General features: G+C 37.3%; 1 protein-coding gene across 1 annotated transcript; it reads right to left on the reverse strand.

The window, feature by feature from the left end:
* Positions 1-5685: 5685 nt before the first annotated feature.
* On the reverse strand, positions 5686-14902 carry atg4c (autophagy related 4C, cysteine peptidase). The gene is made up of 11 exons (XM_065264714.2): positions 14779-14902; positions 14293-14452; positions 14092-14175; positions 13751-13984; positions 9608-9932; positions 8938-9008; positions 8676-8842; positions 8485-8563; positions 7770-7846; positions 7103-7222; positions 5686-6829 (listed from the first exon to the last, which is right to left on the reverse strand). Exons 2-11 carry the CDS (start codon positions 14366-14368, stop codon positions 6668-6670), a joined length of 1395 nt encoding a protein of 464 aa, XP_065120786.2. The 5' UTR covers positions 14369-14452; positions 14779-14902; the 3' UTR covers positions 5686-6667.
* Between the last annotated feature and the right edge of the window lie 644 nt (positions 14903-15546).

Consider the following 15546-nt stretch of genomic DNA (forward strand, 5'->3'; position numbering starts at 1 on the left):
ATCAAGTTTGAGCGAATGACGGTAATATGTAACCTAGTAACCAACAGTAAACAAAACAATGCACGCTTTTAAAATCAGTAGGGCCAAGCAGATTGTAATTGCCACACTGAATGCAGCATTTTTGATGAAGGCATTAGCAGCAAGGACATTGCAACGCCGAGACCCATGTTAAAGAGTAACTAAACCCCAAACCAACTTTTTTTAGTTAATGATCTGTAAGAATGACGCTTTATTAGTGCTGTTCATTGATTTTAGTAAGTTTTTTGACATTTGGATATAAAGTGTTTCAATACTACAATATATGGTGTAAAAACGTCTGAGTGCTGCCCTCTTGAGGTTGAACGGTGGCTACTGCAGTTGAATTTTCCTATTGGATGTTGGGTCCAAGAAATGACTCGTGACGTAAGCAGGTTCAAGCTCACCACGCCCTTGTTACGATCTCACCACACACTTGATACGAGCTTAGTTCGTCCCCTCTATCTCCGTTGGGATCTGCCCAGTCAGGCTCTGACCAGGGGTTTAGTTACGCTTTAAAGAAAACTTCCAGACGATCAGTCACGTGGGTTTAATGTGCGCTACGTCAAAATTGATGCGGCAAATGCGTTTCCATCTCCCATTATTCGCATTATCTTTTTTTTCGAAAATTAAAACTTTTTTTACAAATTAAGGGATTTTTAATCGAAATTTGGCGTTTTCATCACTCGTTTTAATGCGATACTTTAAAATGCGAATAAAATTATGGTGACGGAAACGTGGCTAGTGTTTAGCCTTTTTTCCATCACCATGATTTTTTGGGCATTGTGAAGTATCGCATCGAAAACGAGTGATGGAAACGCAAAATTTCTAATAAAAATCCATTGATTCGCAACGAATTAATGCTGACGTAGAGAACATTAAACGAGACTTACCGTCTTTTCCGCTGGAGTTGTCTTTTCCATATAAGTTATGGGTCTCGACGTCGTCGCAATGTCCTGCTAGTGCCTTTATAAAAAGTCTGCATTCCTTCTTCTATGCACAGCATTCAGTTTGGCAACTACAAGCTTCACGGCAAATACAAATTAATAATTGCCCCATTGTGACTACATGCAGTCCTGTCTCCATTTTACACGCGTACATTGTTTTTTTTACTGTTGGTTGCTAGGTTACCCAATACCACCGTCATTCGCTCAAACAATGGAAACGCACCTAATTCGCATTTCTTTGTTTTTCTTTTTTTAGCGAATTTTGAAAAGATTTGAATGCTTCACGTTTGGATAGAAACCCAGCTATTTTTGTTGTGAATTTGTTTTAAATTTTTTCCACGTCATGAGATTTGATTACTGTCACCATTATTGAGGCTTGTGCGTTGAGGTCTCTGTGTGAAGTTAAGGCCTTTGCTTTACTTGATGTTACCTTTGCTTTGCAAGGTGGCCTCTTTTTTTTGAGAGGTTCTCTTAACATGTTAAAATAAGAAGTGTTAAATAAAGTTTCCCATATGATTAACTGACCATTTGTAGTACAGGAAATGTTTTGTTAATCTACATAAATAAAATGCTGGAACAAGACATTTTAGTTCAGAGAATAAAACATTTAAATTGCCTGTTTAGCAATCTTCAGGACATTTTACTTAAAATTACTTGTTTGTTTAACTAGGCAAAATTCAAATTTTCAACGCAGTGAGTTTTCATGTTTTTTTAATTTGAATCAACTCATCTTGCTTTGCTATTTTTGTCATTCCAGAGGTATATGACTTCCTTTCTTCAGCTGGACAAAGATTTTTTATAACAGTGCCTATCACGTTATACATACCTGTATATAGGTCCCAAAATGTTGAAGCTCCAACCAGCACATCCAGCACCCATTATTAAAAGTCCAAATTACTCTACTGAGTTAGTAAATGTCGTCTAAAAAGCAATAAGTATGTGTGAGAAAACAAACATTTTGAACCAAAACAAACACATACTGTAGGCTATTAGTACTAAATTCAGAAATGTCGACAGGGCTATAACATCAAGCTTCATTGGTTCTTGCATATCTCATGACGTAATACCATGATAACCAGTCACACCAGAATCAAGATTTGAATTGATCACAGGTCATCATATTTAAATTTAGCAACCAGATGTGTTTCTTTTGGTTTTAGTTTCAGTAAATATTTTTGTCGCACACACCTACAGTTTTGCTTCAGAAGATGTTCATTAACCCATTTAACTAGTTTGGATGGTTTAATTGGTGGATGTTGGAACTTCAGCAGTTTGTGACCTTCAGTGTGTACATAAAGTGATGGATATTAAAAAAGGCTGTGTTCAGCTAAAGAAAGAAAGTCATAAACATCTGGAATGGCATGAGGTTGACATTGGGAAAATTTATTTTTGGGTGGAGTTTTTAAATACATGGTTACACGCAACATGCTGTATACTCATATAAATCAGTTACTTCATAATAAAAACATTTTAATTAAAACATCATTTTATGAAGCAAATTCATTATGCAGCAAGTGAGTGTTACAGAGGCTGAAATGCCACATTGATGAATCGAGCATTCATTTAGTAAAGATCTTATGTCATCAAATTTGTCTATGAAAATTTTTTAAACAACATTTAATAAAATATTTAAAATGTCCAAAGAAACAATGTGTAAATCTGTATATTTTCTCTTTGTTGCAGGGGTTTCATTTCAAGTGGACTTTTCAGTGCAATTGCCGATTAAGTTTTTATTAAGTAATGGGTGAATTTCACTATGCCTTGTCTTTCGATTAAGCCAGAAACAATGAGACAAGCATTATGAATTCCTCTCTATATCCGTGAGACGAAATTCTGATGGCTGTTCCTCCAGCAACAGCCTTAAGTTTGAGTAAAATGTGCGAAAAACAGACCTTGGATATGTTTTTAATAGTGTAAGGAAACACAGGATGACAAAGGTGTGTCTGTGAGATAAATGTGCTGCCTCTCTGTGTTGTAAAGTGTCTCTTCTCGTTGGAATGAATGTCTGTGTGCGCATTTGCGATTCTCCTTTCCGTTGCCCCACCCCTCCAAAAGCCTCCATCTCAACTGTGGAACACACATAGCTGACTCGACAGGCCCAACAGCAGGCAATATCCCATGCTTTCAAGATTTTGCTCTCGCTAGCTCTGGATGGATTTGGTTAGTAAATCGTGACAGGGGGTCGGCCATGCCTGAGAGGAGAGGGGAATGAGGAAACAAGTGTTTGCGCCGTATCACCCGAGAGATGCGAGAAACAGACCCTGTGATGTCCTGTCACCTGAAAGGCATATGAAAGCAGGCACACACATCTGTTATCCAAATGTTAACTTCAGGCGCCCTGTGTTGTCACGTCGGAGGGGAATGGGTTGTGGCTGGCTGAAGACGTGAGTGAAATGCTTTACCTGAGGGAGAACAGGGATGTCGGATGCAGGGGCTCTTATTTTGGGGGACCCAGCAAAATATTGTAAGGTGCAACTGTTTACCACCACCCGCGATGTAATGACGATATATTACTGCCACTTGACTGTCCTAGGGAGATTGCAAAAATTCGCAGGGGGTCCAAAATAATTGTAAATACCACTGATGAACAAGGTAAAAAGGTACCTACAATGAGCTGTTCCATTTTGCCACCACATTGCAAATCTGATCGTCATGTAAGGCCTGGTTTTTCAAACTGTGGGTTGGGACGGACAGGGTCACAAAGACTAGCGTTTAGAGGAGCAAAGAAATATGTGATAGTCAGTAAATAAGTTTTAAACTATTCCTTTTTGTTAGTTTTTTGTTTTTTAATCTTAAGTCTAATATTAAAGAGATCAAGGTTATATTTTCACAAAATGTCGATTTTATGTAGAAAACATTCAAATGGCTTAAGCTGGGTTTTTACAGGCCTGGTCTCATATTTCTATAAAAAAATAGGTCTTGAGATAGATCACACCCATCTAAGTGGATTGTGATATGAAAAGTTTGGGAACCCCTGACGTAAGGCATCAACTTGGAAATGGAAAACCATGCTTGAAGCCAAGTACTCCCAACATATATATATAGACAGTCAGACATGCAAAAGCACTGTAGTATTTACATGTGTGAGCGGATATATTTACACTCCTAAAGCAAGTATGAGATTTCGTGTACCTGTTTGAAGATTCCCAGTATTCCAGTGTTACGCATGGGGAATAAATCACCCACCAGGGCAACTGGTGCAAGACGCCCAACCCTGCCACCTAAGCTGTTAACATAATACCGCTGTCAGTGTATATGTATGCTCCAAAAATATTAAGTGTATACAAGTAGACATCAGTAAATGAGGTAATTCAAATGTGTTGGGGCCAAATTGGAACACTAGTGATCTATACTGAAGGTGTCATGTAATTCCTACGTATGCGGCCAAGGTCATCTGTCACACGTAGCTCATTTTCTCTGTTAGATGTAACTATTAATACAAGAAAACAGCAGCGTAAGATGATTACAAGTAATTAAGTGACAATCTTCATAGTTAATGGTTTACATTAAGCTCCCGTGTCAGGCTGCTGTGGGAGAAGTTGTTAGCACATACTAACAGATGATATTGAAATGGATTCTTAGATTTAACTTAATACCTACAACTGTAAAATACATTTATACAGGTTATCCATCTCCACCGCGGAAAATGATCAGGTGCATGGCCCATTTTGGCTCCAAGAAAATGTCTTAAAGAGAATGAAAACATGCAGAAACACTGAACTGATTGTTGTTAGTCCATTCAGCATAAACGCCCGTGCACACTCCATTACGGCCTGCGGCAAAACCTTATGTCATATCCTATCTTGTCAAAATGGGTATCAACAACAGAGAGAAGAGAGAGAAACTTTATTCAATCCAAATTGCCCGCAGTACGGAGTCTGTCAAAGAATTCCGCTTCTTTCATCTGTGGAATTCATTCAGAAGAACAGATTAGATTTGAAGGAATCTGCCGAATCAATGCCTCCATTGGCAGCAATGCTAAAACAGAGCTCTGAGGTCTGGTATGGTGCTGCTGGGATACAGCATTTCCCCCCGGAGAACATGACTCATTAATCAAATATTCATACAGGCAGCATCGTAAATACGGCAAGAACACAAAGTCTCCTTAAAGCTGCAATGCCTCCCAGCACAAGCGCCCTTTCATGTAACGCTGACAGAAAGAGTGGAATGCCGCCTCTCCCATAATGTCACAAACTTCCCCCTTTTCCTTTCTCGTCCTCGTTTCCTAAAAACAGCCCAGTATGAATTTACTGATCACAGACGATGGGGTTATTGTGCTCCTCGGCTTCTGTCTTCACGGCATGCAGGGGTAAAACAGGCAGTGGTTTATTCGGCTCCGTTCCGCTGAAGGGTAACTTGTTCCTCCAACCAGGGCCAATAATTAAAGGCCATGACCTTATTAATATAAGAATTTGTATTTAACATGAAAATAGCACAAGCATTGCTCAGACGGAACAGAAACAGAGGAATTAACCATGGCAACATTGGGTCTAATACAAGGATATTTTCTTACCACTGGAAAATGGCATAATCAGATATGGATTTGTTCCATTTGAATGAATGGGTTGTAAGAAGGACTTAGCAAGTGCACGCATAGTTTTAATTTGCAATCTCGGTTGTTTGTTGGGAAAGATTAGTAAATGGATTCACAATGGATGCCGTTCAATAAAAGTGGTAAGCAGTAACACTGTGTGTAATTACAACAAAATAAGTCGAATCGGTGTTCTAAATAGTCAACCATATTAGATTTATTGTATATCTTTGAAATCAACAAATTATAACATTGAAATGTTCATTGTGCAAAAATGATTTTGGCAAAGTTTGGTATTGAAATACAACGTGCTCATTTACAAAACCCCTATAATTACAATGGCAGAATTAGTAAATTGGGTTGTGTATGACAGCTAGTGTTATAAGTCCAATGATGCTTTGGTCCACCAAAAATGCTAATGATATGGAAGGATAATAATATTGATGTTAATTTTGAAATGATCAATAAATGAAATAAATGTAATCACTTGATTCATACTGGTTGTCCTGCATTAGACCTTTAACATAATACAGTTAGTTCCCAAAAACTATGAGATCTCAGCAGCTCTGAAACTATTTAGGTTCACATATTGTAATGTTAATCGTTTTGATAAAACAAAAAGTTATAATAAGCATATTTTAATATTTCTTAAAATGCAGATAGCAGACTTTACATAGCTACCATTGTTAAATAGAGGCACCATGACATATGAGATACAGTGTTTCTACTCACTGGTAAAGGCACATTATTATCTCCAGTTAGCATAAAAAAAATACAAATACTGCACCATGGCTACATAAGTTATGATCAAGTTCATCTGATTAATCACAATATGACATGTGTCCAAAAGCAGACAATATATGTTTTGTTCTATTATTTTAAGAAAAACAAAAAAAAAAGAAATGACTTTTCTTTGAAATAAAAAAACAATATTTTTACCCCACCTGCCCTTATCAAACATGATAAAATATTAGCGGGGTTAAGGCAGTAAATATATTCTGAACTCAAATCTCTATGTAGCCGTGTGTAAGATAAACCATAAACCAAATCCAGACCAAACATCAACCAACCATCCGTCTTCAAATATAGACATACATCCATACAGACATATATGTATTGATACTTTGTAAAGTTGTGCCCAATATGGCACATGTTGCAAAGTATCACTTGGCTTTTAGAGAAGCACAAAGTCATCTGATGATGCACCTGCTTTCCTTGTGTCCCTGATGAAGGGCCATTCCCTTTCTTCCACAGGAACTGAAAGTTCATAATCCTTCCCATGACCTTTCATAAAGGTGAATGCGGGGTATTTTTCTTTTGATGAAGTCTGCAATATCTTTCATTAACGACAAAAATGCAGTTATTTGAAATGCAATGAAAGGTAAAGGTAGCAGATTTTCATTTGTCAGAGTTGGACAAAATAATATTTTGCTACTAACAGCTGGCACAACCACAATACAATGAGTGGTCACACAGTTCCCAGTTACATAGTTAAATGCTGCCACCTGCTGGCACAAATATAAATGAAACACTTTTGCTGCTAGGTTTTTCCTGGCTCGATTTTTACCACATAAGAAAGTATAAAATAATTTATCAAAAAAAATCTTACCTTTGACAATTCGGTGTTAATTCTTTCATAGTGTTCCACATTTTTGGAGTAAAATCCAATTGTACAGCTTGGGTCCATTTTATTGAAAGTCATTTTCTTTGGTGATGGGCAATGATAAGACTTAAACCAAAAATTGATAAAAAAAAAAAACAATTTTAAATGAGTCTAAAGAAGTCATTCTTTTTTTTTCAGTTTATGTCTTTGTGATTAATTCTAAAGAATCAAAAACTTAATATTTAAAATCCATTCACAATGTAATAAGTGTGTGACAAAGCAGTGCGGTACCAAATGACTGATTTATAAGTTCATGGGAAACATTCAAAAAGCAGAAATACGGCTTTACTTTTTGACATACTCTTTTAGACAAATGTTGAATTCTGAATGGGCGAGACAGCTGAGCCAAAAGTATGACCCAATATTTCTGTCATTTGTCAGGCCGCTTCTTGCAGCGCACAAAAAGCATAAAAATAAGTTATGATGCTGAAATATAAAATGTTGGAGCTATATAAAATATGTTGGAGCTGATACAAAGTACAGAACGATGTGTAAATCTCTTGTGTTCGGTAATTGAGTGCGGAGAACTGCTTTCAAATTCATACCCTTAAGTACAGAAACTATTAAATTCACATCACAGTGCGATGGTCAGCTTTTTGTAATTCCACATTACCTGCAGAGGGAAATCGCTTGTGCTGACATCTACAAAAGACTGACAGTAATGAGGATCCATGTAAATCAAGCTGTCATCTGCAAGGACAAAACAAAAGGACAAGTTATTCAAAAAACACAGTGATTATTTTAATGCATATCTGTGCTCAATTTCTATGCAGAGCAGCTCAAAGTCACTCACCTCCGCTAGGCTTCCAACAATCAAACGCAAGTATTTTTTCGGATTAAACTGCGCACTATCAAACCTAGTTGTGCAACCACATCCTTTATGCCGCTAAGGGGCTGTCATTTAATTTCAGTCTGGTGAAATTACTTTTACAAACACGCAATTATATTACGTCATTTGCATATGATAAATACAGACGGTTGTGTGGAAGCGGCGGAAGGATGTATTACTTGTCATTTAGACATCATTGTGAATGTGTATTTCGAATTGCTAAAATGTAAATGGGTAAATAATATTGACTACCAGCATGTACATCTGACGCTTTCCGCTGATGAAAAGTAGGCCACTCTGCGTAGCTATAAAATCTATGCGAGTCGCTTATGTAAATGCAGAACGCCTGCTGCTTGAGATGCTCTCGCGTGATGAATGGTGTAGCGTTTTGATGGGTATGAGAAAAATAAAGTAAGCTTTCCTTATGGCCTTCCCTCCTTTTTGTGCATTCATTTGCTTTGTCTCTTTAACGACCACCAAAGTATGCAAAATGACTCACCTTGAAATCCGACAAAATAGTAGGCCTGTTTAGGCTTTCCACCAATGATGCCGATACAGTAGTCTAAACTTAATATGCTCTGCGGACGAGAAGGAGAAATAGTTTTTGCAATCATATAGTCTGTGTACAGTAGTGTGTGGATCTAATATGTTTTTATCCTAAATGCATTTGATAGTCATTAGAGTGGTTACCTTGACAAAGCTCAAGTATTCTGGGTTGATCTTCTCTCCACCCAATCTTACGGGAATGAGTATGATGACAGCCCGACCATCAGGGGCAGCTCCAGTATTGAGTCCTTGAGGATCACTGTGCCTGCCCGTCTGCCCTGAATGGCTATCAATAACATCAGCACTGTACACTGTAGACAATCAATAACACAAAGGTCAAAATCAGGCCCTTTTCTGACCTGTCTTTTTTGAGTGGTAAAAATTTAAACGGATTTTATTTTCTTACCAGTGCAATCCTGTGCTACATATACACTTATGCTCTTCAGCATGGGGTCTGTTGCCTCGCCAACAGCTTTTCTAAGAGACATGAAGAAAAATGTGGTTTAGAAAGACATTTGACATTTACCATTTCATTTAAAACATGCTGCATTACTTCCTAACAATGTTACACACTCTCTATATAACACAACCTGTCTAGATCAGTGGCGGGCGGTGACTTCTCTTCCGAGGGGCCCGAATTCATGTGTTCGAAGTATCGTGTGTTAACCATGTGCATCATGCTCATGTTCATAAAATACTCAAAGACATTAATTTAACACTAAACTCTGATTACACATGAAATTAAGTGAGTATCTGGCAAACATGAGCATCACTTTTGTCATGAACCCCTTCAAAGCTTCTGCAGCAGGCAAGTGTTTTGACATGACACATAATGCACATAAGTTTACATGATGTGCCGAACACATATTTTGAAATGGCGAGCCACACACATGATGGGTTAAATACATGTTAAGACGAGCTTTGCATCGTGCGCCCTCGAAAATGAAGTCACCGGCCGCCACTGGTCTAGATGTTGCTCGTCTAAATGACAATTAAACCAAACCACCACAATTTAATATAACAACATATTGAGAATTCATCCATGGTAAACTATCAACACTATAATGCACTCTTACTTGAGTATGTGAGCCACCACTGCAGGTCCATACCAATCTCCTGCCTGCTTCCCTGATGTCATTCCAAGTTCCACTAGTCTATAAATGCCCAGATGAGCTGTGGGTCCATCCCCAAACCAAGACACAATGGTGCGGTGATATGCCTCTTTCAAGTAGGAGTCAGCTTCCTCAGCCCCTCCCTGGCCTGGGCAGAGAGTTTGGGTGACATGTGCTCTATCGCCCGGAAGAGAGGCCTCTAATGTGGCCACCAGTCTCCGTGCTGCACTGCTGGTCCATGTCTCTGTATCCAAGGGCTCCAAGGTCAGCGCTTCAGACCAGGTCCAATCTGGTGAAGGAAAACGGTGCAATTAAACTAATCTATAATTAATACTTACAGATGATTAATACTAAAAAACAAAATGTGTCTTTTAACAATCAAACTAGGCACAACCAGGCCTTTCCTTAAAAACCAAGGCATGTCAAGTATCCACTTCTTAAGTCCGACATCATGTACCACTTCAGGGTCCAAGCACTCTCAAATGCCACCGGGAAATAACATAAAAAACACTATATTGCATTCTAAGCTACCAAAAGCACCTGATCCTAATTTTTATCCCCATAACATTTTTTTTCACATTATTAATTTATTGCTGTCAGTGATTGCATAAGCCTGGAGACTGCAGTGTACACTGAGTTTATACATGTGTAACATGAATAAATAGTGCTCATAAATGGCTGTTTACATAACATCCTCTATTGAAATGAATAGATAATTGGACCCGGAAACAGTATTCCTTACGTTCAAACTCAAACAACTCATCAGAGATGTAGAGTGAAGTAAATTTAAATAAAGGGTAGCAGGGTTTATTAAATTTAAACATGTTTATCTGACTTTTTGTAGTAACTGATCCTACAACCTTGACATTGCTAGCACAGTGCTCCACCACTACAGGAACACTTCCTTGCATAATGCCAGGATATTTCTAAATCTTGTTTGTTATTACATCAGATTAAATATGTTCAAAGTTAGCACAGGCATATGTTTGCACAAGGTAACCGCATAGCAGACAGTGGCCAAAAATCGTCTTCGACCTTTTTTTATACTTATAATTTGCATGTATGTTTTAAAAATGAAATGATAGATGCGCAATGCTTATTGAGTCAACACCTAGGAGAATAACTGCTGTGATCAACAATTGTTATCAATGTATGCTTCATTTTCTTTTATGCATTTTTTGACCTCCTTGCAAAGGTGTAGTCTGCACCATTGCCAAAAAAATGTGAAACATAAATACCTTAAAGTTTAGTGTTTAGTTTTTTTAAAACTGATTTTTCAGTTTAGTCAGTGTGCCTTATTTTGATTGGTTGATCAGCATTTTTATTGGTTTGAACCACAAAACATGTGATGTCCATTCTAGTGGATGCAGGGTCTGAAGGGGTTAAGGTTTAACTTAAACATGTCGGGTCATTAAAAAGTGCTATCACTTTTGACCTCTGGACATTACTACAGTAAGAAGTGCTGCATTGAATACTGCATATAGGTATTTCTTAAAAAGCCCTACCTTGGATTTCTTTTACTGTTCAATTTTAATTATGTGCAATTCATTAGTTATAATCTTTACTTTGATAATTAGCTTATAAATTATACCCATATGGCACATTAAGAAATAATTAAACAGATGTCTTTCAAACGTCCTGGAAGTTATCTCTGAGCTTCTTCGCAGATATATTTAAATCTGACTTTGAATAGTGCTTTAAGAACAAAAGTTCAATTACAATATTCTTTGCAGACAGTATTTCACATTTATTACATTTTATCCTCACAAACAGAGTGGGTGTCTGAAATGGTGTGGGTATGAGTGCTAAGGGTCATAAAGGTGCTGGACCTAGCTTTGGAGACATCAGGTAATGACCTTGCTAAGTATCAACACCTGTAATTGGCCAATAAGTATGTTTTATTAGCCTCTTTATAGACAGAGATTTCTATAATGACATACTCTATTTTATTTCAGACATACTGGATGACGTTTCAAAGTTGATTTTTGAATGAAGGTATTAAACTGGCAAATGCTGTGGCTCGTTCAACTTATTGCATAAAACTACCCCCAGTGAATCATACTAGAAGTCATTCATTATTTAGCCACCACCTCTAACATTAAAATACACGCTGTTTCTGCATCTCTCTTGAGTACCTATAGAGCAGCATTACTTCCTTCATATCTCCGAAGAGTCTTTAGTTTTATCAGATTTATAAAAGACAGATCAGCTTCAGCCAATGTTTCTGGAAAAGCATGACTCCTTTGGGGCGTGCCGTGAAAGGAGTAAGTCAAGAGCAAGCAACACTAGATAACTTATGATTTACTACATGGTCGTGTCATTTACATGCACTTACAAACCGATTTCCAGCATAACACAGAAATTAGCAATATACCATTAGCAATTATGCACTTGAAACTGGAGAAAGAAGAGTTTGGTTCCAAAACGCAATAAATCCATTTTGACTAATTTCGGTAAAAAAGTGTTTTCTATACCAAGAAAGTGACAAAATGAAAAACACTATTATCGTTTACAAACTTTCACAAAGCATCTTTAAGTTATAAAAACATAAAAAATTCAATTCCATAATTTGATGTTCAAAGATTTATTATAAAACTGATTATTTTTTCCACAAGTTTTTTTTTCAAAATGCTATAAATCTATAAAATCAATATATTAATGTCATTTTTGCCTTGTTATATTCATTAAGTTGACTAGTGCTATACACTGATTAAACATTAATGGCATGAATCAAAACACTTAAGGGCTCGTTATAGCTGTGTGGAGGTCCTACGGCGTAGCCACGACGGTGTAGGTTCCCCGTCGGTTTTCATTTATACTTTTGCGTCGTCATCCGTGTCGACATGCAAACACGCGCGCAGATCGCTGGTATCCACACGTGTAACCACAGTAGCAGCGCGCCCGTCAAAGAAGAAGAAGCTTGGCAAGTTAACCCACAAACGAAGAAGAAACAGTAACTTGTTGTGTATGATTTGAGAAGACCAGCAATGATGGAAGTAAATAAACAGTGACTTTTGTTGCAGTTTGAGTTAAACACTCCTCAACTTGGCCATTCTTTGTTTTCACCATTGCAAACGGAAATACCTATGACGCAGTTTTTTTTACCTGACGGGAGGGGTCCTAGTGGACCAATCACAGCGTTTGCGGTCCACGTAGAACTGACGCGCTGTTTGTCATATTAAGAACACTGTCATTGCTGCGGATATACTTTAGACGTCGTCGCTGAATTTTTTTCACCACTATCAGCTGTAAAATGTTTTGGTCCTGCTCGATTTTCATCGGCTTCGCGTAAAATAATGGAAAGTTTTTCATAAGATCCCCTTGGGTCAATGTGTTAGCATGACAGAAGCTTGATGGTGTCGGGAGAACAAGCAACTGGCATTTTTCCATTTTTCTTTTGTTTTTGTTGGTTTGTTAATCACAAATTACAAGATGAGGAAAACCAGGAATCTGTGTATTCAACGTGCCACCATTGTTGTTTACAGTGCATGGAATGGTGCGCTGTGATTTGTTGAGCGGTTTTATTGCAGAGGAGGACAAGTGGCGTTTATTGCTTTTTGGGAAAAAGGGAGAAAAGATGACAGAATAACATGCTGATACAATACTGATTTTTTTAAATGGCGTTTATCGCGTTTTGGAACCAAACTCTTCAAATATATCTATGGTCCGAGGTGGTGCAAAAGAGTGGAGGTGGGGACTAGTTTGTATATTTATGGTCCGAGCTGTCCGATTGAGTAGAGGTAGGGACTAATTTGCATACTCATAGATGTGCACACTACTAAAACTACTAAAAGAGGCAATGGTGTAGAGTTCCATTTAAGTTGTTTTAAAGCAAGAAGAAGTTACTGTGACAGGTAAAACCAATATATATGGTATTATGATGCTCAAAGATAAGTTTTAAATGATAAAATTATTGACTACAGGGAAACTTTTAATTTTTCACAAAAAGTCAATCACAAAATCTATAGACTGCATGATTGTTTATATGCGTTTACTTTAGTCATCATAACAATCCCCACATTTAGCCCAGAAAATGTGGAAAAGGTGAAGAAATTCAGTATGGGTTTACTACTCAAAAAAAACAATTCATTCGTGACCTGATCTCACCTCTTCCAAGGATGTGAAGCAGAAGAGCTTGGGCCAATATCATCTGCCCTGTCCGGAGTGTACATCCCCATCCACAGTCTGAAGTAAGAGGAGAGCCTGGAAGGGCAGGAATCTCTTCTCGATAGGTCAGCCAAACTCGTGAGGTGAAGTCTCTTCGAAATCCATCAACATTGCCCATGATAACTTCATGGTCTAAAGCCTCAGCTGTGCAATTCTCAGTGGGGCTTTCGTCATCTGCGGACAGTTAACAGAAACATGCCTAATGCACCTTGTTTTTTTTAATGGCAACATAAATCTAAAATAAGGCTGTCAAAAAGTTATTATTATTATCATTGTCTCACCCACAGACTTGAAATGGTAGCATTTCCCCAACAAGAAAACAGGAGAGTTACGGCTAAAGGCAGTTTTTGTTTTGAGAGCCCAACCTATACACATAAACAAATACATAGATGTTTGGTCACATGTCTATTGTGTGATACGTTAAACAAAGTAAACAATCATTTTGCGAGATATCAGTGGTGTCATATTAAAAATGTACATACTGTACTTCACATTGTGCCATGCTGACATAAACTTGGATTTCAGTTTCTCCACCTCGTCGGTCCCTTTAGTGTCCATATCATCAGCACCAGAGAAGAACCCATTACAGCCCCACACTGGAGTCTCTATGTTTTTAATACGACCATGGCAAGTTACATACTCCTGAGAAAAATATTTCGCATTTAACTAATCACGTAACGTTAACGTTGAATATATATGTTTGGTATTCAAGTGATCGGTTAACAATAAAGATTATGCAATAACGTTTAGAAAAAAGCATGTAGACACAACTCGAATAGTGTTACAATATTAGAAAAAATGCAGTTCAGTTATTTGGTTGACTAGCATGCTAACTCATCGGCAAGTTTGTACACTTTAAAACAGTTAACGTTCATACACTAAACGTAAATATGAACGCGCCTAATGATTTAAAATAAGAACATATAGAATACATTAATAAACGCGTATACTTTAAACACGTTGCTTACGTCTTGTTATACTGAAGAAATCACTCTGCAACTACAGACTTCTGTTTACATTTTGAGGAAGTGTAGATCTCGTGCGCTCTCGCGGTATTTCATCTATTCTCTCGTTTGGTGCATTGACTGTATGCCTTTGATTTGTCTTAGTGTAGGCCTACAATGTATTTTGTTTTGCCGATACTAGTATGTTTTTGTTTTTTTATATATTGCAGTTTTAAGATCTTTAAAAATATTAAAACTATTTTGAACCACCATCCCTGGAACTGGTGTTTAATTAGATATAAGACTTTAAACAAATTATCAACAACATGCCATATCTATCAGCAATTCTTGCTGTTTACAATGTCTATAAGTAAGAAAAAAATAAACTCCTAAGTTATGTGATTGCCTATAATTGCTATAATATAAATGTAATTGGCCACATAATACACGCTTATGAAAGTGGAAACGGATGCAATTCACACTTTTGGTTACCCTTATAGTTTCCTGTAAAGAGCCCTCTATTGTGCACACAGGATATATGAATCATGTTGGGAAGTCTCTAAACCACGATCCCAACTCCAAAATACTGTAAAGCACTGCATGAATTTCCAATGAAAAGATTTGGCTTCTGCCATCACATATACTTCATATATTATAATTAATAATTAATACATCTAATTATTTGATTTATTGAATCAGAATTGTCCAATATTGTGTAATGTGGCTTAATGAACCAGAATGTGCAAAGATATGTGCGTGTACTTTTCCAGTTTTACGGTACCTTCTCTCTTT

This window comes from Paramisgurnus dabryanus, chromosome 7 (assembly GCF_030506205.2).
Source record: "Paramisgurnus dabryanus chromosome 7, PD_genome_1.1, whole genome shotgun sequence".
Classification (NCBI taxonomy): Eukaryota; Metazoa; Chordata; class Actinopteri; order Cypriniformes; family Cobitidae; genus Paramisgurnus; species Paramisgurnus dabryanus.

What these genes read in the sequence shown, in the direction of transcription:
- atg4c (XM_065264714.2), bottom strand. Translation starts at nt 14,368, where the DNA reads ATGGACACTAAAGGGACCGACGAGGTGGAGAAACTGAAATCCAAGTTT. An exon ending in TGTAGCACAGGATTGCACTG is followed by an intron (nt 8,843 to 8,937) that starts GTAAGAAAATAA and finishes GATTGTCTACAG; the next exon opens with TGTACAGTGCTGATGTTATT. An exon ending in CTATTTTGTCGGATTTCAAG is followed by an intron (nt 7,847 to 8,484) that starts GTGAGTCATTTT and finishes TTGTCCTTGCAG; the next exon opens with ATGACAGCTTGATTTACATG.